This window comes from Myiozetetes cayanensis, unplaced genomic scaffold (genome assembly GCF_022539395.1).
Source record: "Myiozetetes cayanensis isolate MyiCay16 unplaced genomic scaffold, myiCay2020 scf2-11, whole genome shotgun sequence".
Lineage (NCBI taxonomy): Eukaryota > Metazoa > Chordata > Aves > Passeriformes > Tyrannidae > Myiozetetes > Myiozetetes cayanensis.
Genome location: NW_026087411.1, coordinates 107,948,482 through 107,971,460, shown reverse-complemented (window position 1 = coordinate 107,971,460; position 22,979 = coordinate 107,948,482). Strand labels below are relative to the sequence as shown.

Here is a 22,979-nt window from a genome sequence, read left to right as displayed (position 1 = left end):
GCAGATTAATCTAAACACCTGACCTTTAGTTTACGTCTTCTGAGGCTCAGGATGAGGGAGGGAAGTTCCTTTTTTTTTTTTTTTTTCCCTCAGCATTTTTTTTGACTTTTTTTTTTCTCCTCCTGCCCTTTCTCTGCCTTTGACTGCAGAGGTGGCCATTGTTAGGATTGTGGGATGCTGCAAGTTTAGTTACTATTCAGTGAGAATTACAAGTATTGTTTTACCTTTACTGTAAACACAGCTGTAGGTAGAGTTTACTGTCTTCTGTCCTGTGGCTGATTTTGGAAAGCTTGTGACTAGTGTTTTAATATGGTCATTGACCATATATTTTTGAGTAGGGGCTCAATTTTCCAATTTTTTTTTTCCAGGTGAAATGTATTTTCAGAATCCAGTATGAAGAGGTTTTTTATATTCAAAGACCAAGTGAAGAAGACAGATTGAGATTTTTCAAAGGCTTAATTCTTGATGAGGCAGCAATGCCCCCACCAAGAAGGAAACAGGCTGGTAAACTAAGTTACAGTAAAAACAATTATAATGTGATCTGAATGTTTTATTTTGTGTTGCTTTCCCTTTTAAAAAGGTGTTGGTAATTGACAGTGTAATTAACATGTGGCAGTATTAATCAGTGCCCAGAATAAATTTCACAGTTACAGTTAACAGTTTTGGAAGGTGGAGAGCTGTGGGGTTAAAGATGCAGTAATAGTTGGATCCATGAGGCAGATTAAATATATATGGTGGAATTTGTAGTGGCATAATCCCAAGAGCCACTGTGTTGTTAATATTTCCATTGTCTGACTTCTTGTTTTTTTCCCTAGCTCTTCGTGCTCTGGAAGTCCTTCCTCTTGCCCTGCCGTGTCCTGCCCGGGAGCTGTCGGAGGCAGAGAAGCAGCGGATGGAGGACCAGGAGGAGAACACGTTGCGAGAGCTGCGGTTGTTCCTCAGGGATGTTACCAAGAGGCTGGCCACAGACAAGCGCTTTAACATCTTCAGCAAACCGGTGGATATTGAAGAGGTCTTGTTTCAGTAATGTGCAAACAATGAAGTTGAAGCTATTAGAAAAAGAATATAAATTAAAAAAAGGGAACGGTTAAGTTAGAAAGAAAAATAGATGTTTGACCCATGATCTTTCCAATCGAAATTGTTGATTTTTTTAGCTGGTGAGATAGTCACAGCCTCGTCATTGTGATGTGAGGATTTGGAGTATGTTCTGTTGCCAGTGACCTATTGAAAAACCTTGTGCATTCCTGTCAGTTTTATAACTGAAACCAGCATTTTAAAATGCCAACATTCCTATCCCTACCAGTGCTCCTGAAATATTTGAGACCATAGATATAATTCTTTAATAAAAGCTTTTACAGCATTGTAATCACAGACATGATAATATTGGGAAAGTGATCTGTGTTCTGTAATGTATTCAGCATTAATAGTATTGTTGAATAATTTCAGCAGTAATGCCTGTGGCTGCCATTAATCACAGATGGTAGCACATTATAAGGCATTAACTGGTCGATTATGGAGTGTGCACACCTAACTGATGAGACAGTTCGATCTGCAAATCTATTTTCAGGTGCTGCTGTATGAATAGGATTGTGTTTGTTCTGACTTTGAGATCAGATGCTGACCCACTGCAAGCTTTGCACAGGCTTGCTAACTGAAAAAAATATTCCCTAATTGCTTCTAAAGAGAGAAACTTCTCTTTTGGAAGACATTAAGAGATGAATATGGGACATAAGAAATGCAGCACTGTAAAAGGCAGATTTGGAGTGTAAATTCCTTGCAAGGTGAAACAGGTATCTTTTATGGACCCGTACAGTCCTCTCTTAATTTGACCTTTCCATAGTGTTTGGTAGCTGACTGCTTTTCAAAGACTGGCAAGAGCTGTTTAATGTGGCAACTTATGATGTGAGCATGGTCTGAGCGGTAATTTGTTTTGATTTTTCTTATGGAACTGTTTGGGAGGTCCATTGTTGTAGGAAAGAGGTATTTTCTTTCCCCAGAGAATTTGTGGTATAAACTTAGATGAATAAGAGCACGTAAAGAAAGAACCAGTAAATGTCCTTATTTTGTAGATGGAGAGAATCGAAATGTGAATTTGTTATTTAAACCCTTGCCAGAAACCTTGCTAATATATCACAGCACTAGAAATCAAATGTAATCCTCTACGTCCCACCTGGTGCATTGAAGAACAGGACCAGCCTTTCCTTTTGTACATCCGCCTGGCTACTTGACTTCCTTAGGAAACGTGTTAAGTTTGTTCCACTGCTGCTTGCATTGCAGAGAATGCTGCTGTGTGATAAGTCAAGGATTTTCCTGTCTAATTCAACAGTAATATTTACAGCTTCCAGTGAAGAATTTCTGATGCTAAAAGAAAAGGAAGTCTATGGCTTGGCTTTCCAATCCCTGAACCAGTTACCATCATGTTTCCATGCAGGGAGACAAAAAGAGAATTTTTGCCATTTTAATTTTTCATAATAAATTTCAGTGCCTGTATTTAAGGAATTAGGTGACATATTGCTGTCCACTGCAGTAATGCAATAATGTTAGTTTATGTTGTATGTCTACAGTCACTATATTAAAAAATAAATTCTTAGGAGCTGTTGTGGCTTGATAGGAATATCTGTTTAACTCTTCAGGGCTTTGGCAGTGCCCATCATATGTGGGTGATTTTCAAAAGAAAAAATGCAGTACTGTTTCAGAGACTGCCAGTGTTTTTAATTAATCACACTGAAACATTCAAGTGTAGGGTTTTTTTCCTTGAAGTAAATAACAAATTCATAGGTTTTTTTTTTTTGTGAACTTTGTTACAGCAGCTGTGCTGATGCATTTGACTATCAAGCTTGAGACCCATCTGGTACCATTAATTATGTTAACCACTTTTTAGTGTACCCTGGTGGTTGCTGAATCTCCAGTTACGATCTAAGCTCATCGTAAACTGTGACACAAGGCTTTTTCTTTACATTGTCCTTCTGTACAGTCAGTCTAATGTCTGCAATCAGTAAAACCTGACTTTTCTTTGTTAAATGAGTGATTGAAGAAAGCATTTAATAGAAGATATTTAAAAGCTGATAATTTGGCTGTTCAGTTAATTGAGAACTTCACCTACAAGGTGAACAAACAAGAGCTTCCCTAATTTTTCTTAGTGTTTCGAGTTGATCAAGGGTGATGGTTTCTGCCCTTTTAGTCCAAGACAGTGTTATGAAACTATAAAAAACTATAAATAAATCAGTCTAAAATAAAAAATAAATTTACATTAAAATGTGTTGCCTCAACAGTACTGTTAAATTAATTTTGAGAAATAAGTTGGTGACATACTGAAGAAAAAGTAGCTTTGGAAATCCTATATTTTTAGTCTGATACAACTTCTCTTTTCAACATAAATTTGTTTAAAAATCAAAATGTCTGGTTAATGTCCTAGAGCTATGCATGGGGAATGAATCCAAGGATAAAAGATGTGAAACTTTCAGTGTTCAAGTGGAATGCATATGGTCCTGTGTCATTTCTGTATGCTGTTTGTTTGTAGGTTTCAGATTACCTTGAAGTTATCAAAGAGCCAATGGACCTATCAACAGTAATAACCAAAATTGATAAACACAACTATTTAACAGCCAAGGATTTTCTAACAGACATTGACCTGATCTGCAGTAATGCATTGGAGTACAATCCAGACAAAGACCCTGGAGGTAAGAACCTGCTTTGTTTTGGCCTACCTAAATCTGAAAGCTCAGTATTTAATCCTGTATTTGGTTGCTATTCAGGCATTTAAAGAAACTGCATGCTATGTGATAATTAGGATAAGCAAGTCTTAAGAGTCTGTGCTTTTAACATTCTGAGGCATATAGTGCACTGGGGGGCGTTACAAGAGCAGGAGAACTACAGCATTCAGAGTTGTTTTCTAATAAATTAGGTTTTGTAGTTCCTTTTCAAATTTGATAGCTCCTTTTCAGTGAATAGACTTTGTGTATGAAACAAAACCCCACCGTAATTTGGAGAGCTCTGCAGAGAATCCTGCACACAATCTGGCAGTGGCCTGGCCTGCTGTATTTCCATATTGGCTTAGAACGTGAAATTCATACACAGAAATTAAAGTCTATGTATTTGGGGATAGAAATAAAACAGGATAAATCACCAGGCAAGGAAGTCAGTTGCAGCTGATAAGGAGAGATTAGACAGTATTGTCTTGACAAAGTGTGATGGGATGCTTTCAATTAAAATGGAATTTGTAGACTGAAACGCATGTAAAAGCTGTTCACGCTTCAAACTAAGGAAAGAACGTCTCGTATGCTCTTTGCTAGGGCTGCCTTACAGTGCACATTGCCAAAAGAAAGCCTTTCAGCTGGCAGCTTCAAGTGTCATCAAGAAAACAACATCAACAAGCCCCACTCTTTTAATGTAGTTGTATTTAATATGTGAGATATTTGGAGGTCGGGGTCCATCTACAAGTGTAGTCCAGTGTGTTAAAAAGTTTTTCATGAAATCTTGTGAAATTGTTTTACCATTTTTCTTCTCAAAGTTTCGATTTTATGAGGTGTTTGCAAGTGTCTTGTGTGAACTAGATGCAGTATAGTCTGGTCAAACACTTAGACTTGTTTCACACTGCCTTTTGAAACCAGTGCTGATTCATATCTGTAGATGATCAACTATTTCTTCAGTTTATGATGCATTTTGTTTTACAACTAAGAAAATGTATTGATAATATACAGAAAAAGGTTTTTTGTGTTCTTGATAACACACTTTTGAGGACTTCTAAGGTGCGATTGATGTGAACTAATGAAAGCCCTTGATGGGCACTTGGGATTCTGAGTGTATCTGAAGAGCACCTGTTTAGGGATATTTTGATTTTCTTTGCTGTCAGAACTGAGCTGGGAGAAATTGATCTGGCTCTTTCTAGGTTCATTTTTGGATTGGAGGTAATGAAAAATAGTTGTGTCCTCTGCTGTTAACAACAGTATGATGCATTGCTCTTCTGGCATGCAGGATTTCTTGAGCTGTTGTGTGAACACACTGCTGAAACAGCACACCATGGCTATTCTGAGGAAGCATTCCATGCATTCAGATGCATGCATGAACTGAGTATTAACCTGTAAATGTTCACATTCTTTGGAGCTGGGCATACAAACTTCCCTCTGCTTCATGCTTGAATTTGCAGAAGAATCAGACATGTCCTGTTGTTAAGCTGGAAGAGCAGTGGGAATACCAGGCTGACTGGTTTTATGTGCAGTATGAATTTCCAAAAGTGGCTTCTTTGGGGTTTTTTTTGCTGGTACTTTGCTATAATATTTCACATGGGTTCTGTAGTGAAATGGGGTAGGGTTTTTTTCCCTCCATTGTTTGACTGGGAAATGTTCTTAAAGGCATGGAAACGTAACTATTTCATGTTGGACGTAATAGTATTTGCCTCTTGAAGCACTGTCTGTAGGAAAGTCTTGCTCATCACAGGATTAGAGGAAAGTAGTGGCTCATTCAAACACCCTCATTTGAATTTTTATTTTTTTTTCTCTCTCCTCTCTTTCCTATTTGCAAGGGCATCTTAACCTTTGTTATCTGACCAAAATTTTGAAGTCTAATACCTCAAAATTACATCTGCAAAGAATACAGTATATTTTTTTGTAATAATAAAACACAGTGCTTCACAAATACATGAGTAAAAACTTCTAACTTCCAGTGGATTTATGTGAAGGTATTTTTCCCCAGAAAACATATGTTGAGCTGTTTTGAGCTGGATACGTGATAGCCTTTTTCACTCAGCTTTTTTTCCAGCTGTAAAATTTGCTGTTTCTAGAATTACAAACCTTACTTAATAAATGTCCACTGATATTCTTAATTTCATCTTTAAAGATTATTAAAACGTTAAATCTGATGGTTGAATAATATGGTTTAGATGTTAATGATGCTTGCTCTTGAAGTACCTCCATCAGCTGGAAAAAGTAATCCAGTGTGGATGAATTGACAAATTAAATATGTTTGTACTAAAGGCAAACAATGACTGTTGTAGGTTTCATTGAAAAGCAACATTCTAGATGTCAATTTTCTCCACATATGGGCTTACTTATTAAGTTCCAATTACTTTTCAAATGTCAACAGTGGAATAATTTCTTTTGTATGTTTCAAAGGTATGGAAACTGGTCTGTTTTTTCGTGAGTTGCATTTATGCTTCCAGCATGGGCAATTTGTCGTGTTCCTCAAATAGGCTTGAAAATGTGGCACCCTCAAGGCTTGTTTCTTGCCAGTTTTTCTTAATGGATTAAAGCGAGAAATATGTATTTAAAATAAGGAATAAAGTAATCTGGTTTAGCACAATTTTGAATTTTCTAGCAATTGCTAAATAATAATTAAGCAATAATTTCGAGTTAAAATAAAAAACCAGCAGGGAAGGAACATAAGTAAACCAGATCTACCTTACAGATGCAGATGATGTCTGGTGTGATTTTGCAGGCAGTATAACTGAATGAATGTTCCTAGACCCCAGCAAGTAAATTAATTCCTGGACAAGGCTCTTGTTACTTCTGGGACTCTCCGTTACACTGTGCTACTTCTGTCTGTGTCAATGCTGTAATAGACAACACAGAACAACATAGAAATGATAAAGAATTCACATAATTGTGATAAAACAAGTGTACTGTCCTGTTTTCTAGATAAAATAATTAGACATAGAGCATGTACTTTGAAGGACACTGCTCATGCCATCATTGCTGCTGAACTGGATCCAGAATTTAATAAGATGTGTGAAGAAATCAAGGAAGCAAGAAGAAAAAGAGGTATGTTTAACTTCATTTATTGTAACACAACAACCTGTGGAGTCCCCCTGTAGACAGACAGGAATGGCCTCACATCCACAAGCCCTGGATCCTGTGGGGGACTTCAACCACCCCGATACATGCTGGACAACGCTGCAGGGCATAAGTTATCCAGGAGGTTCCTGAAATGTGTTGAGGATAACTCCCTTCTCCAAGTGACAGCTGAGCCAGCAAGGAAAGGTGCTGTCCAGACCTCCTTCTCACCAGCAAGGAGGGGCTGGTGGGGAATGTGCAGCTCAGGAGCAGCTGGGTCTGCAGTGACCATGAAGCAGTGGGATTTGAGGTCCTTAGGGCAGTGAGGAGGGTGCACAGCAAGGATCCTTATCCTGGCCTTCAGGAGAGCAGACTTCAGCTACTTCTGGCATTTGCTTTATAGAGTCCTGTAAGATACAGCTCTAGAGGTAAGGGGAACCCCAGAAAGCTGGTGAATATTCAAGGATCACCTCCTCCAAGGTCAGGAGTGATGTGTCCCAACAAAGAGGAAGATAGGCAAGCACATCAGGAGGCCTGCATGGATGAACGGGAGATCCTGGACAAACTTAAACACAAAAGGGAGGCCTACAGAGAATGGAAGCAGGGAAAGGTAGCCTGGGAGGAATACAGAGAAACTGTCTGGGCAGCCAGAGATCAGGTTTGGAAAGCTAAAGGCCTGATAGAATTAAACCTGGCCAAGGGACATCAAGGACAACAAGAAAAGCTGCTGTAGATATATGGGATGGAAAAGAGAATATTCAAATGTCCATATAAAAACTAAATTTAAGATGAAATACAGAGTGTGTGTCAGATTTGGATGGTGCACGTTAAAGGATGACTGAGCTTGAAACTTGTCTACTTTTTCCGAACGTATGAGCTGCTTTGATAAAGCACTGTCCTTTCCAAAAGAAGGTTGCACTGCCTCAGATGGTACTTCAGAACCTGGTGAGCAGAAATGTTAGGACTGCTGTACCAGCTGAAGATGTGGTGGAATCAGAGCTCTGTTCTGAAAGTGCCATGCAATACAGTGTAATAATTACGATAATGGAGAATGGCATTTAAAGCACTGGATTTTCAATTCACCCTGGCATGTTCAGAAGTGCATTTTTGGGTGATAATATATTGATTTTTTTGGGATTAAGAAACAGCTATTACATCCACATTGAAGGGAGCGTGAGGTTGAAAATGTAACAGCCCAGAATTAGGAAATAGAGTCCCCTACTAAATTACTGCAGTTGTTTTCAACTTCTAGTCCATAGGCCTCCAAGTCAGTGTATGGCTTCTGAAATGACCAGAGAAAGTAATCAAAAGTCCAGACATATTCTCAGTGTGGGAACAGTGCTGTGTTTATATAAAAGATTCTACCTCCATGGAAAATTTTTTAAGTTCTGAAAGTTGAAAAAGGTTGAAAATCACTGAACTATAACATTAGAACGAAATTTCATGCTGAGTTAGGGATTATTGATTTCAATAATTCCAGCTTTAGCTTGGCAAGTTGTTTCCTGCTTTGGCAAAAAAAAAAGGCTGCATTATTTGATTTCTAGGTTGAATTGGCTGGTCTTAACTTGTAACTCCTGGTTCTTGAAGTACTTCTGTCAGTAGATTGAAGATGCTTTATTAATAAATTTCTTTGAACTATGCAGGTATCTGTAGGCTTTTTCTTCAGGTTAAAATGGATACCGTTCCTTTATTTTCCCATTCAGTCATGCATGTTTTTGTCTAATTTTGTGCAAGCCTCCAGTGTGTGTCTTGAATGTGGATAAGTGAACCGATTGTGATTCACTGTGTTTGTAAAACAGAACTAATACAATGCCTTCATTTCTCCTCTGTACTTTTCTATTAGAAGTATAAGAATGTTCACAATTCTGGCCATAGAGTCATGCTGGGAGCTGTGCTTAGTTAATTATCAGAGTCCCTGTGATTGTTAAAGGTTATTGCTTCCGAGGTTAAAGTAAATGTTTGTAGGAGCTCTTTGTTAGAGCGTGACTCTATGGCTTGTAGTTCTTTCTTGCAAGTTTGCAAGAACTACCTGGAATGCTGTTCTTCTTTCTGTGGCAGTGGCCAAGTAATATATATATATGTTTTTGGGGTCAAAACCCCGTTGAAAGAAGAGGGGTTTCTTCAGTCATAATCAAGGCTGATGGCATCATGCAATGGAAAAAGCAGGTACTTTTGGTGTGAGATGCTGGTTAGTGGACCTTCAGGTTTGGGTGCCAGTTGTTTGTGAAGGACAACAGGTCACAGACAGCAATGGGCAGGCTTCAGAGTGGATTCAGTACATTGGCATGGAAGTCATTACAGTGTCACAGTGACATTTGAAAGATGCTCGTGCTTCTGGACCACGTTGTGGTGGTTTCAAGAAGAAATGAGCTCTGCAGCTGGTCCAGCTGTAGAATGTGGCAGGCTAAGATCACTGGGTTAGCAAGGATGCAGTACTTGGAATGCATGGAAGAAGCTGTGTTAGATTAACTGGTTATGAAGGAAGGAAAAGATACCAAGTTCTTGAGGGCTTCCTCAGACCTTCTTGTTGAGACCAGCAAACAAAAAGGTAGAAGTGCTGGATGTTTTGAGTAATGAAATATGTTATGTAATTTAAAATATTTGTAATGGTACCTAGAAATTTATTCTGTAATTATTAACTGTGGGGTGAGAGTTTCTTTGTGAATCTTTTAATTTCTGCACCCATCAGTTTTGATGGATGTCAGCTCTTGATCACTTGGTTCTGGCTTCTATTGGAGACATGGTAGGACATTTTAAAGACCGTTTTAGTGGTTGGATAGGAAATTCTAGTTCACAAATACAAAACTTCAGAGATTCCTTGGTGTCTTTAAAATGTGCTTAACCAAGATGAAAGTTTTTCTTTTTAGAATTTAAATAAAACCCCTCTGAAACAGTAAAAGCAATGAGATGAACCACCTTACAGAAAGCAAACCATAGTTTTTGTTAAAAGCAGAATTGTATTTTCTTAATCTAAGAGCTGTTGACTCTGAAATGGATCCATTTTATGTGATGTAGATCACAGTGACAATACAAGGTTCTTATTCAGATACTCTCATGTAGCAGAAAATGCTATTATGACTTGCCACTTGTTTTAAATCATCTGTTTAAAATCAGGAAAAATTGAAACGGTCAGTAAGAATTTGCTTTGTGGAGGAAATATGGATAGAGGAGTGCAATCTTTAGGGACCCAAATGTGAGAAACAGTCATATTTTTCTAATCTATGAGAACTACCAGTTTTAAGACCATGTAACCAGTAAGTTATTTTGAAAGTAGAAACCAAATATTCTTGATTCTAATCTTTGCTTTGGATGTCCAGCTAAATATTAATTGATGTGTTAATACTGCAGTATGGTATTCCAAATTTCTTCTTAAATTCAGTAGTTTTATGCAGCTTGCTTTATTTAAATAGGTATGGTTATCTTTTGCATGCAGGCTTATCAGTACCAGCAGAACAGATAAATCCTCATGGTTCCACTGTACGGAAAACAGAAGCTCGAGTTGAAGAGGCATTTCGGAACAAACAAAAACCTACGATGGCAGTGTGGCCCAACTCTGCAACTAAATGTGCATGTGAGTACTTTGGGGGATAATTGTGCAAAATTAGAGGTTCTTCCAAGGGCAAACTTTTCAAATATGCTTACTGATTATTTTCAGAAGTAATTTTACACATAAAACACGTGGAACACATGTTCCTTTTCTGACTACGTGAAATCTCTGCCCAAGAAGTTGTAAAGAAGCAGGATTTCTGTTTTTGTGATGAAGAATAACCGTTTTTCTAAGGCAGTTATGAGTATTTTGCATTTTTGTTTGTAAAATACTATTTTCAGTATAAGATAACTCCCATCCAATGAGAAGATCAATTTTATTGGTTTAATGAGTGCTCAGGTTTTTTTACCCTCTGTGTATGCACAGGTACATACCTACATACTGCTTAATACTCTCTCACACGCACTATACTCACTTTCTACTTCAATACATTCAGTATCATGCTGAAAGCTAGAAAAGAGATTGCAAATTTAACTATTTTCCTTTATGGCAATGGTTTTCAGTAGTTAGTAAGCATTACTGGAGGATGTTGAGATACGCTCACTGGAGCCTGTTGGATTAATCCAGGTAAATGATCAAAATCTCTAGGATTGTGAGGTGTAACTGTAGATAATCAGAGGCACTGCTAATTACTTTCAAGAGGTAAGTTGATTAGAACAGGTAAATACCTAACAGCTGTTTCCTTAATAAGGAAAATAAAGACTGTAAGAGAAAGTGAGTATGAGGTATATACTGATAGTTGTGCACGGTGTTCCTGCTGAAGATGTGGGGTCCATTATTAATATATTATTAGTAGCATTATCAATTATTGCTTAGTAGGAAAACTGAAAGATTGAAGCAGACAAATCTTTCGTTGGCCTCTCCTTCGTGGTGCTTTTCCTTGATGAGAAATAGTTTTCTAGGCATGGTGATAACTGCCCAGAGATGAACATTGTTTATGTATGAATGATAGTGTTGATGTCAAATGGTTTAATTAATTAGAGGTGTATGGTTTTAGGTTTTATTTCCCGAAGCTGTAATTTCTTTCGTTAAAGGAATTGAAGTCAATCGTACAGAATTATGGCTTGAATAAATTGTTATATAATAAATTGATGATGTGGATCCAAGCTGTTCTTTATTCGTTTGGCAGCTCATGCAAAAACAGAAGTGGAGGGAAGGGATTCCCAAATTTTTTTTTTTTTTTAATTTCCTATGAAATCCAAGATGGAGATTCTCACTCTGGCTGATCTACAGAGCGCTTTCCTGGCTGTGCAGCAGATGGTGGGGTTTATAGACCTCCAAGCTGGACATCTCTTGGGAAGAGAGGGAGCAGCCGTTGCTGGTGACTTGCATCCAAAGCAGCTCCCGTTCCTCGCTCTCTTCCCTGTTGTGGAGGCAGTGGCAGTTGTTTGAAAACTCAAGCCATCCACTGTAGGAAACTGCCAGTGTCTCTGTAAATAAAAAAGTTACTGTTAAGTCACTGATCCTGTTAGTATCTTGGTGATTTAGCTTGGAAGGCAAGAAAATTTGAGGCTTAGTGGTGTTTGGGAATGTGATCAAATGAAAATACCCCTTTTTAAGCTGAGTCTGGGAAAGGTGACTCATCCAGGAGGGATGTGATACATCGGGTAATCAAGAGAGAGAACCAGGAATTGGTGAGCAATCAGAAGTCTGCAGAAGGGATTCGAGTAGTACATGGGCACACTTAAAGATTGGTGTGGTCAGTTCAGCAGCAACTAGAAATTAGGAAGAGAAATGACCTTAAAAGGGTGCTTGGAGGACAGAGCTAGAGAAGGGTGAGAGCAGAACGGAGCAGATTGTAGGGAGCTCAAATAGCAGCAAATGATATTGTGGATTGTGATTGTATAAATGGAAGAAACTAGTTTAGAGAAGGGATTTCTGAACAGACATGATTTTAGAGGTAGAGTGGAAACTTTTTTTTATAGTCAAGAACTAAGATTTATTTTTTTTCAAAGACTATAATGTATTGCACAAGCAGAGTAACAAGGAAAATTATTTGTTTATTTTAAATACACAGGAAAAAACCTGTACTTTTCAATTACTAATTCTGAAAATCTTTCATTTTTTTCTGCTGTTTGAACTTGAATTAATTTTTTTCCTCATAGAAATCCTAAAGAAAAAATTCACCAATTGTAACATTTTTTTCCTGATAAGTTATTTTTTAGAAGCTTTTGTTTTACAGTATTTTGGAGAACAGCTGCAAAAAGCTTAATTCAGATGAAAAACTTGAGAACTCTAAAAGAAATCGTTGTCAAGTATCTTCTCTCAAAGTAGAGCGAACTGCAGGCAGTGCAGCAACCTTGCCAGATTTAAAGCCCTCTCCAGGGCTAGTGCAGTAGAGAATGAGAGTTGGGATGTGTTGGTTTGTTTTCTGAGGTTATGTATTTTGTATAAAACTTGACGTTTTTTATTACCAGTATTTTGTGACAATTTTTCAAATATATTTTAGATATTTTGTTGATTTGATTAGACCAAGGTGGGCTGTCACAAATGTGGCAGAGAATAGTTGTTCTGTTCGAAGGCATGGTGATACCTCATGTTCCCGAATTAGATTTCATCTGCAACTTCCATTTCCCTCACTGAAGATACAGCTGTGGTGGATTGTTTATCACAGTATAGGTGAGTTTAAAATGTATTGCATTAGTAGAAGTTGCTGCACATCTATTTGGGCAAGTTCTTCCACAGATAATTTAAAATATTTCCATATCAACAGTGTATTTTGAGAAAAGTACAAGTGTTCTGGTGGGAACTTAGAATGGGACATAGGTCAAAAGTCTGATTATAAGTAGTTTTATGATCATAGAATCACAGAGTTGCTGTGGCTGTAAGGAACCTCTGAAGATCATCTGGTCTAACTCCTCTCAGAGCTGGTTGCTCAAGGCTTTGTGTAATTGCATTTTGAGCATCTCCAAGAAAGGAGACTGTGATATACCTGGGGAACCTCTTGTACTGCTTGGCAACTCACACAGTAACTTCTTTTCCTTAATTTTGAGTGTCTTGTATTTTGATCTGTGCCCATTACCTCTTGTCGCTGTGCACTGATGAGAAGGGTCCTGTTTTGTCTTTGTGTGGAAGAGGAAACCACCACTAATACACAGTTTGGTGTGTCTGCTCATTTAAGTGGTTTAGACACATATTAGCCTAGAGAGCATCAGCATCTCTTTAATTGTTGAGATACTGTATAGTAAAACTTCATCCAGCTGCTCCATTCTGCCAGTAGATGGGGCATGTTGCATACTGTTTTACTGTCTTGCAGTTGCTTCCTTCAGTGTTACATATAAATAAACTCTATGGGGATGATTTGACTTTGCATTCTTATCTTTTTTTTGCAGCATTTAATGATAATATATTGTAGTGATAGACTGCAGATTTTATGTTTTCTTCATAGGGAGGATGTCTTTTATGCCATATGATAAATAGCATAGCTGTGAAAATGGTGTTTGGAGCAAATAAAAAAAATTTAAATCCTTTGTGCTATGCAAAGTATTAAAATACAAGTTTTATATAAGAGTCATTTTATGAAATATGAAGTAAATACACTGTTAACTTTTCTCAATATTTTAAGTGATTAGTGATCTCTATAGAAATAACTGCAGGGAGATCAAGCAAGGATTCAAAAAACTGTTGCAGAAAATGTAGTTCCTAAATAAATAATATTTTGTGTGTGTTTTACGTTGGGTTTTGTTTTTTTTTTTTAGTTTGTTTCTCCCCCCCCAAATGGATCTTTACTGTCATGTTAAACTATGTGTTTCTGCTTTATCATGGAAAGGGTTTGTTTTGTCAGTATTTTTTTTTAAGATTTTTAGAAAGAAAGGGCCTTTGGTTTACGGTCTTTCTCAGAAACCATTTTATTCTCAGTCACTGCCTGATTTTCATCTGTTTAGTGTCTCTTCTTTGACCTCTCTGCTACAGTAGTGTCAGTGATTGCTGTACTTCAGGCATTCCTGTGGCTGCAGCAATGCCTTATCAAAGGACATGGCAGCCCAGATGCCATATAGTTTTTATTATTCTAACTATTTTCTGTCTTTTGTTCTGGTTCTGAGTTTGGATTCAGAATTTGGATACTGGCATATTAACAGTCATCCAGATGCTAACATTAAATTTTGAGTAGCTGCTGTTTTGTCACACATCCTACACTTGCTACTGTTTTGTCTTCTCCTCCTGCTTTCCAGATTTGACTTGGATTATTTCTCACTTGAGATAGAGGCAAGTACTGTAACTTGACAGACATCATTAAAAAAGATTTTCTGGGATTTGAGGACATCTTTTCTCAGGGCTGAGACAACTGTCTCTTTTTGTTTCTTTATCATTTTGTTCTGGGTACTGGAGGAGTTGGCATTCTGGATGGGAGTAGTTTGATCTCCTGTGTCTGATGCTGGCTTCAACCAGATGCTTTAAGAGGAAGTTGCAGACATTTGAGAAATATTTTTTTAATGTCTGATTTTGATGAAAATACCAACTTAACTGATTCTGAGTTGGTTAACAGTACTTTTAAAACCCATAGGTTTTGTAATTCTTCTTATTTAAAATGCAGTTTAATGAATTTGTGGGAGTTCTAATAAATCTACTTTTTTGGCATCCCATCAAACTTTCAGACTCAGTGATACGTGGTGGCAAAGGCATTTTCTTTCATCACTGTTAAATACCTGGCTCTTGAATTGATCGAGTGCCTCCTTTCTCTGACAGAGGGCAAAGTGGATTCTACAATTTACCTGATCAGTGACTTTTTATTATTCTCTTGTTATTCATCTCCTTTATAACTCAGTAATGCAAGATGGCTCAGCCTTTCTTAAGAAGGAGGTTTTCTTGAAGCATTATAACCTCCTTTCTTAGAAACATGGTAAAAAGATTTTTTTAATTAGCTCTTCTAAAGTCAGGTTTTTTTCCTTTAAGTGGTATGCACAAGTGAGGTAATAAAAGCAGTTTTCAGACCAGATAAATCCCTTCCTTCCCCTCTTCCTAAATCTGCAACAACATTTGCTTTAAATTTTGGCGTTAAATTTCTCTCTGCAGAAGTTGTTGGTTTTCTCGTGGTTAATACTCATTTCTTACCTTCAGATTTCTTTGTATTGCATTGGGTTTTTTTCAGTTTTGTCTCCTTGATAGAGAAACCACCCAATAACCATGATTCGTTCTTGTTTGTTCATGGCTGCCTTGAAGCAGGAAGGTGTTGTTCATTAGTCCTTAAGAGCCAACGGAAGGTACCAAGAACATGCACAGCTGGAAGAGTTGTTGTACAGAGCTAATCAGCAGAGGGAAAATGAGCAGATCTATAGAAGTGGAAAGTCTAAAAATTATTTCCACAGGTGGCATTAATCTGATTGTCTCGTCTCTTTTGACTTCATTTTCCTCTTTAATTTTCCCATGTGACTCTCTTGTCATGTATTTTACTAACATAATTACTCTGGTTTCATGTAAATTATATTTCTATCTTGGTTTCCCAAGAAAATCATACCTGTGCTCTCTGTCCATCTCTGCTCCCCTAATAACTTGTGAATCATTTAACAGAGTTCAGAGAGATTTGACAGGAGTTAAGGGCTGAAAGATTAGATTCCTGCAGGTTTTGTGAAAATTGGTAGCTGGATAAATCCACATGTCTAGTGAAGGAAAAGGCAATAGATGGAAAATGGTGGTAGTTATCTGTTCTGCCTGGTCTTGGCAGCTGATCAGCTAAAATATGGTACTGACCAGGCATGGCCTGCACATCTCACCTGTAATGTATTGTGTGTCCTGTTCGTTGGGGGGAGGAGAAATGGGAGATACCAAGAGTTTTTTGAGAAATATTGGGAAGAGCTTGAGTTGAGAGCATTAGAGGGGATGGTAGGGGAAAGCAGGTGACTGGAGAAGAAAATGTCGAGGATGCTGCAGCCAAGGTTGGTTTTGTATGCATTTCAACTCCTTATGAAACTTGACTCTTCCTGATTGAGTAGCAGCACCCAAGTTCTTTCTAGCATTTGTTTACACAACATAAGCTGTTGCATATGCTGAGGAAGTTCATAAATATGTGAAGCTGTTGCATGCAGTTCTTCTAATGTACTTGTCAGCTCTGTGCCTAGGGTGCCCTCCATCCAGGTGAAGGAAATGGCATCTTTCAGGGGTTAGTTGCCCTTTCAGGGGTTAGTCCGTTCAAGCTGGTCAAACTGCAGGTCACTACTTGCCTTGTCACTGGTGGCATATTCCCACCATGTCCCCTGTGCCAGCACCGTCATTCATGAGTTGGAAAGCTCAACCAAAGATGTTGAAAACTAACCCAAGGGGAGAAAAAAAAGAAGGCAAAACAAAACAAAAAAATGTTTCAGATGGATTTAGTTCCCTTATCTGTTTTACTGCAGGAACAGTAGTGCCGGCACAAATGAGGTAGTGCAAATGCTGTAGCTGGCTTTGGAGGAGGAATGGCTTTGTCTGGTAGTGGAAGCTGGCACTTCATTTTGCTTTTTAAGCCACTGCGGAACTGTGCTCTGTTCTTTCTTGCTGCTTATCTCTGACTGCAGTTTGGGACTTTGTGAGTGGAAACTCCAGAGACTTTCAAGTGGACTATTTGGTGCCTCTTGGTAAGGAATGTGGAGCTACTGGAGGCAGCTAAATTACTGTGGCAAGTACATAGACATCCTGGATGCTGCATAAGAGAGCATAAGTTGCTGATAGTAAGTGCTTTCTCAAGGCTTTGAGTAACTTTACACACAAGACATCAAAAAGGAGTTGAGGGTTTTGATCATGGAAGAAAAACCTAAAATGTGCATTGCTTTAAGTGGTTCTTGATACTGCAGACAAAAAGTCTAGATCCATGGTGATCTTGCTTGCCATAAGAATCTTCTTTGGATTTTAATCCCCAGGAATTCTTCATGAAATAAAGTAACAACAGAGAATTTACTGTTTGATGGATGTCAGTTTTATCGTTTAATGATAGAGGACTCACATTCTCTGATGGATTTTAAGCAGTGCAGAGGCATAAAGTGAACTTGTTAGCCTCTGAATGCTGTGCTGCACTCTCTGTACTGTAGTAGTCAAACTACAGGAATTTCAAGAGAAACATCTCTGCTTTTGTTGCTACATCTCATTAGAGTTCCATATTAAGGGAAGCAGACTTGCTTGTTAATAATTGACAGTCTTTGAATCTTCTAATTATATCTGCTTTCTTTTCCAACAGTTAACTTTATTGCTGTGTAGTCTTCAGTTCTGTCACTGTTGTGCTCAATTTGGGGGACAGCAACAGTGCATCCTCAACTCCGAAGCTTCTGTACCAATCAACCCATGTTTCTGAGATCTGTTTTCTTCAGACCATACTAGACAGAAAGGTCATAGTTACAACCAGATCTTGCAGAAATATTTCAGGAATGTGGGAAGGAGTTGGAATTTTTTTTTGTTTCTTTGTTTCATATTGTTTAGGGTTTTATTTTTTACTGTCACTGTTCTTTAATAGCCAAGAACTGTGCTCTGCTCTGGACAAGGTTGGTTCTTATTTCACCAGAAGATGTTGTCATTACTTGCTGTATCTGACTTGAGAACCTCCAAGCAGCGCTTGTGAGTGGGCAAGAATGCAGACTTTCTAAAAGTCTTCATTCAAAAAGTCTTTGAAAAGGTTTCACTTTTCTTAACTTCACCTAGAGGACTAGTCCTTCTGAAGTAAAGACAGTACAGAGTTTTGTTTTTTAATCATTACTGAGGGAAATGCTGTCTGCCTTGTTTATGGGTCTTTCAGACAACTCTGTAAGGGTAACTTAGAATGGAAGGACTGAGAAACCTTACTTACTGCTTAACAAAATGTAAATTTGTATTCGGTGATTAATTGCATTGTGTTACATAGCACCTTTTAAAAGTGCTGTCTGCATGGATTGTGCAGCGTAGAAAAAAAAAAGGAGCAGGTAAAGTTTGGTTTTGTGTGAATTGTGGTCAGGTAGGTATTTAGTGTCATTAAAAATTCTGAGTAGTGATTTACAAAAAAGCAAACCAGAAGGAAGCTAGAACTGAAGTGAGGATCCCCTTGGCAAATCTGTAGAGGTTATGTGAAGATTATAGAGTGAAGAGTTGAGAAATTCAGAAGGCAAGTGAATGTATTCATGTGTGAATAATTGGTATTATAATAGTTTGAGTTATAGAAACTCAGTTCTATAAAGCAGGATTCCTCTGACAATAGTATTTTTACTGCCTCTGGCACAAAAACTACCAGAAGAGTGGGTATCAATGGGGGGATTTCAGATGAGTAGTTTTAAAAGGAGTAATTGAAAAGGTGTTAAGGCATTAACTTGCAATTGTCTGTACTCTGTTCGTTTTTTTTAACGAAGTTCACTCAAAGTTTTTCTTCTGTAAATAGCTGTCCCGTTCTGTTACCCACAGGAAACTAATAGTATGTCATGAATCATATTGACTAGAAAATAAAACGACTGGCATTCTACTCTTGACAGTTCACAGTCTTCTAAAATATAAACATTAAAGTAGCAAAGATGAGGCCCCAGTTTAAATTTTTTTTTTTTTTTTTTAGCAGCAATCCATTAATTCGGTAGTTCCTGCCCATTAGCCTTTTAGTTTTGCAACAGTTTTATCCTGTGGTAGCTCCTTTTTTTTGAGTCATATTCTATTGTTCTGCAGGATGCAGAGATAAATTTTATTTCCTGCCTCATACAGCAGGTCCTCAGGTCCATGATATTCTTGCAGTAGTACCTTTTTCTTTCCAGTAAAAACAAAGGGAAGCAGTCTAGATTATGCAAGCTGGTGTTATTGTCTGCAATTGATCCCATGGTTCTCTGGTCCATTAAACACTTCCCCTACTTGTACCATTCCCTTACCTGCAGGAATTGGGCAGGACAGAAAGACAGACTGGTGGTGGGTTTTGTTTGTAAATGTAGTATTTCTTGCTCAATTTTTTCACTGTTTTAGAGGCTTGGCTGGCTGTATAGAAGAAAAATCTGTGTAACAATGCTTTGGTTGCTAAGGATCTGGAGCCAGAATTTCCTCTCTCATCCCAAAAGATGTTGCTGCAGCACTTTTTTGTGGTTGCTTTGTCCTAATTAAAATAGCAGTAATAAACAACACGCACAATGTATGTTTGAAAAGTACTGCAGGAGACAGTGAGTGAGCGGGACTTGCTGACTGTCATTTGGGCAGACTTGAAATTTAATCAGATGTGCAATACAAGGATTAATTCTATTTTGCTTTAATGTGGTTTCTCTCACTTAAGAATTTTGGGAATGTACTTATGTGGTCAGGCAAATTATAGGTCCTCATCCCAGGTGGGACTCACAGGGTGAACAGAAGAGATGCACCATTAAAATATTTTAAAAGTACAATTCACTGATATAAAAAATGTCAAATATAGTTGACATTATAGCTGATATGTCTACCTGACTTACAGCAAAGTCAGCCTAAAGAACCAAAATCAGTGTATCTTTAAAAATTTCAACTATTAATTTATACATTTCAGGACACACTAGATTTCCTTTAAAAGACTTTTACTCCCCTTCTGTGTGTTATTTACCCATCTTTGGAGATGAACTGAGGCTAAGCCCATTGCCAAAGAGGGGAGTTTATTTTGTGATAAGTTTACATCTCCCTGTTTAGTTTGAGATTTGCTGCTTCAGTTGTTAATGAAAATCTCTTGTACAATCTAGGGAAAAAAATACATGAACTCCTGAAAAGTTATATGAGTAGGTTGTAGTTTCTCATCAATAAAACAGTGACACTGACTGTAGAAGCCACTATCAAACCCTGAAAATAGCTGGAGAAAGGTTCCTTTTTTTCCCCTCCCTCAAAATTTGCAGTTCTTCATAAGGATTATTTGTAGAAATAAATACACATTCCATGTGAGACTGTTCCTATTGCAGTGTGATTGTATCTTTAGATAGCTTTAAAGCTAAAAGGTTAAGGTTTATTCTTAATGCAGTGGTGAAACTACCTGCATACACACTCGCGGGAAGCAAGTTCTGAAGTACAACTGTGCTTCTCTGAGCGCCTGTGAATTAATTCTCAGCACTTGTATCTGCACAGTGCTTGTATCTTCAAAGCAAGATCTTTGTAACTCAGTGGGAGGTTGGCAGACACAGATCTAGGACTTAATACCCTGTAAATCAAAGCAACTTATGAATATAAAGAACATTATGGAGGTGCTTAACATAACAGTGCATTTTGAAATGGAAGAAAATTTGTCCATCTCTGGTAACTGCTGGCTATGACTTGCATTTATAGTCACTTGGTCACAAGTTCAGCAGTTTTGCAAAAATATGAGCAGTTTTCATCATTGCTTGAATTTGAATGTAGAAGCTTCAGTTTTTCCCAGGGTCTTCTGAGCTATGTCTTTTTAGTGCTCTTGAAAAGGATGTTGACAATAGTGTTAGGTTTGAATGGTCTTCCTTCTACATTTGCTAATCGTATTGCAAAAGTGTCCCAAAATCTTTTTTTGAATTGGTGCCTTAGTTGTATCTCCCTGCAGATGGATTAGTAAAATAAAATGCCCTTTCTGAAAAGTAGTGTATTATGTAATTTTTCATAGGCATAGAATATAGTTAAGAAATAAGAAACAGTGAACAAATAAGGATGCAAAAGTACTGAAAAAATTATCACGTGCCCACGGTGCTTCAAGTTGAGTTGCACAATACGGAGGGAAGGCAGGGTTGGTGGGGTTAGTTTAAGGACCACTGCTTCCTCTTGTGCTTACAGACTCGTTATATAAATGAGGCGTTTGTGGGATTTTTTTAAAACCACATTTTGTCAATGCACTGATCTTGAGTACAGAGGTGGGAATGGATGTGAAATTGAGGAGATTTAGCTGATTTAAACAGTGAAGATGCCTTTGAATTGGCAGTGGACATAAATGAGAAGAAGAGGTCATACAAGTCAAAAAGCCTTTCTGCTGTTATGGCAGTTCCACATCCATGTGGATGCTCATGAAGGTCCTTGAGTCTTGCACCCGTGGAGGTTTTCAACACTTGGCTGGGTGAAGCCCTGGGCAACCTGGTCTGCCCTCACAGCTGACCCTGGATGGAGTAGTAGGTTGGAATAGAGACTTCCTTGTGTCCCTTCCAACCGGAATTATTCTATGAATCCATGGGTTGCACTTCTTGCTTGTTGTATAATGATTTTAAATCGATGAGGACCTAAAAAGGGAAAATGAGAATAACTGTCTTTAGAGTCTGCATTACCCAAATGAGAACAATTTCTACATCATTGCTTAGCTGTTTCTTTCAGTGTTTTACCTACAAATGTATATATTCATAGGTAAAATGTATATATTTGTAGTATATTATACTTAATGAATAAAATACATTTTTAGGGATAACTTGTTTCCACAGTTTAGGAATTGTGTACATGACTGAGTGTCCACTCATATTTCTAAAAGTCCTTGGTATCTCTACTTTTCTCACATTGAAATCAAGAGACAGCTTTTTCTTTGAAGTGTGAACACATTTGCTTCACACACAGCAACATATTTTAATATCCTCATATCTTTAGTGGGGGGTACCTGTGCATCTAAAAGGTTTTGGTTTTTTTTTCCCCACTATAATTCAGTTCGAATAAGGAGAAAATCGAGACGGCGCTCGCAGTGGGGCAAAGGCATTATTAAGAAGAGGAAGGTCAATAGTTTAAAGAAAGATGAAGATGATGCAAAGTTTGCTGATGATGAAAATCACGGTGAGGACAGTAAATTGCTGGAAAATGGAGAGCTAGAGATCAGCACTGACTGCATTGAGGAGAATGGAGAGGAAACAGGAGACCTCTCTATGACAAATGATGAATCCTCTTGTGATATTATGGATATAGATGCAGAGCAGAGGCTTAACAATGGGACATCAGCAAAGGAAAACAATTTTGCATCCACAGAAGAAGAGAGCTCAAATGAATCCCTCTTAATAACTGACAGTGTTACCCTGGGTACTGAAAAGGATTTAAGGAAGGACTCTACGTCTAAAGGGGACTGTGTGAATGGAGAGACATCTGTACACAGCTCCGAAGGTGTACCTGTTCCAGCCTGTCATAATGGCAAAATGGAATCACTTGATGCTGTTTCACCCTCTGACAACAGTGATAGTAACAAGCAAAAATCTTTATCTGAAGATCAGCCAAAGGAGAAGATGGAAGCTTCCAGTGAAAGTCAAGGAAGTGATCTAGTGAAAGATGAGTTACCACATTGCAGCAATAATGAGAAAACACTACAGAGCACAGACATGGAAACTAAAGATGCTGAAGCAGATAAAGAAGGTATAGCTTGTTTTCAATGTTTCTGTCTTAATATTAGTGTCTAAGTTAATGTATATATTTTTCATTGTGATATAATTTGTACTACATAGCAATCTTTTATGAACTGCTGACTATTTATTTGAAACTCTCTTAGCGTGCTTACAACATTTAATTTCACACAAAAAAATTAGAAATCCACTCTTGACTTGCTGTATTTTTATCTTAGGCAAGTAAGTGTATCTTCATACTAACACTATTCTGGTTTATTTTTGTAGGCTCTGTGGGCAGTACTATTAAAATAATTAAATATTCAAAATATTATAAATGGAGATAAATATATGATATAGCTTTTGGTCTGTGTATTCTGTCTGATTCATATTTTGATTTACATGATAAGTTTTGATTTGTTTAGAGATTTATCATAAAAGTATCATTGGCTGGCATTGGATGAAAAACCATAGAAATACATAATGTATTCCTTTAAAAACATTCGTTCA

The 22,979-nt window shown here is 37.7% G+C and overlaps 1 protein-coding gene across 3 annotated transcripts in view; it reads left to right on the top strand.

The window, feature by feature from the left end:
* The window catches only part of ATAD2B (ATPase family AAA domain containing 2B), a 73,920-nt gene that overhangs the window by 44,082 nt on the left and 6,859 nt on the right, over positions 1-22,979 (top strand). For 2 of the 3 annotated variants that reach the window (XM_050316132.1, XM_050316134.1), the window contains 6 exons: positions 369-504; positions 816-1,012; positions 3,521-3,680; positions 6,633-6,755; positions 10,201-10,338; positions 21,814-22,503. In XM_050316132.1, the coding sequence (XP_050172089.1) occupies positions 369-504; positions 816-1,012; positions 3,521-3,680; positions 6,633-6,755; positions 10,201-10,338; positions 21,814-22,503 (1,444 nt within the window). The remainder of the gene's footprint in view (positions 1-368; positions 505-815; positions 1,013-3,520; positions 3,681-6,632; positions 6,756-10,200; positions 10,339-21,813; positions 22,504-22,979) is intronic. The other variant, XM_050316133.1, reaches the window with a different exon arrangement.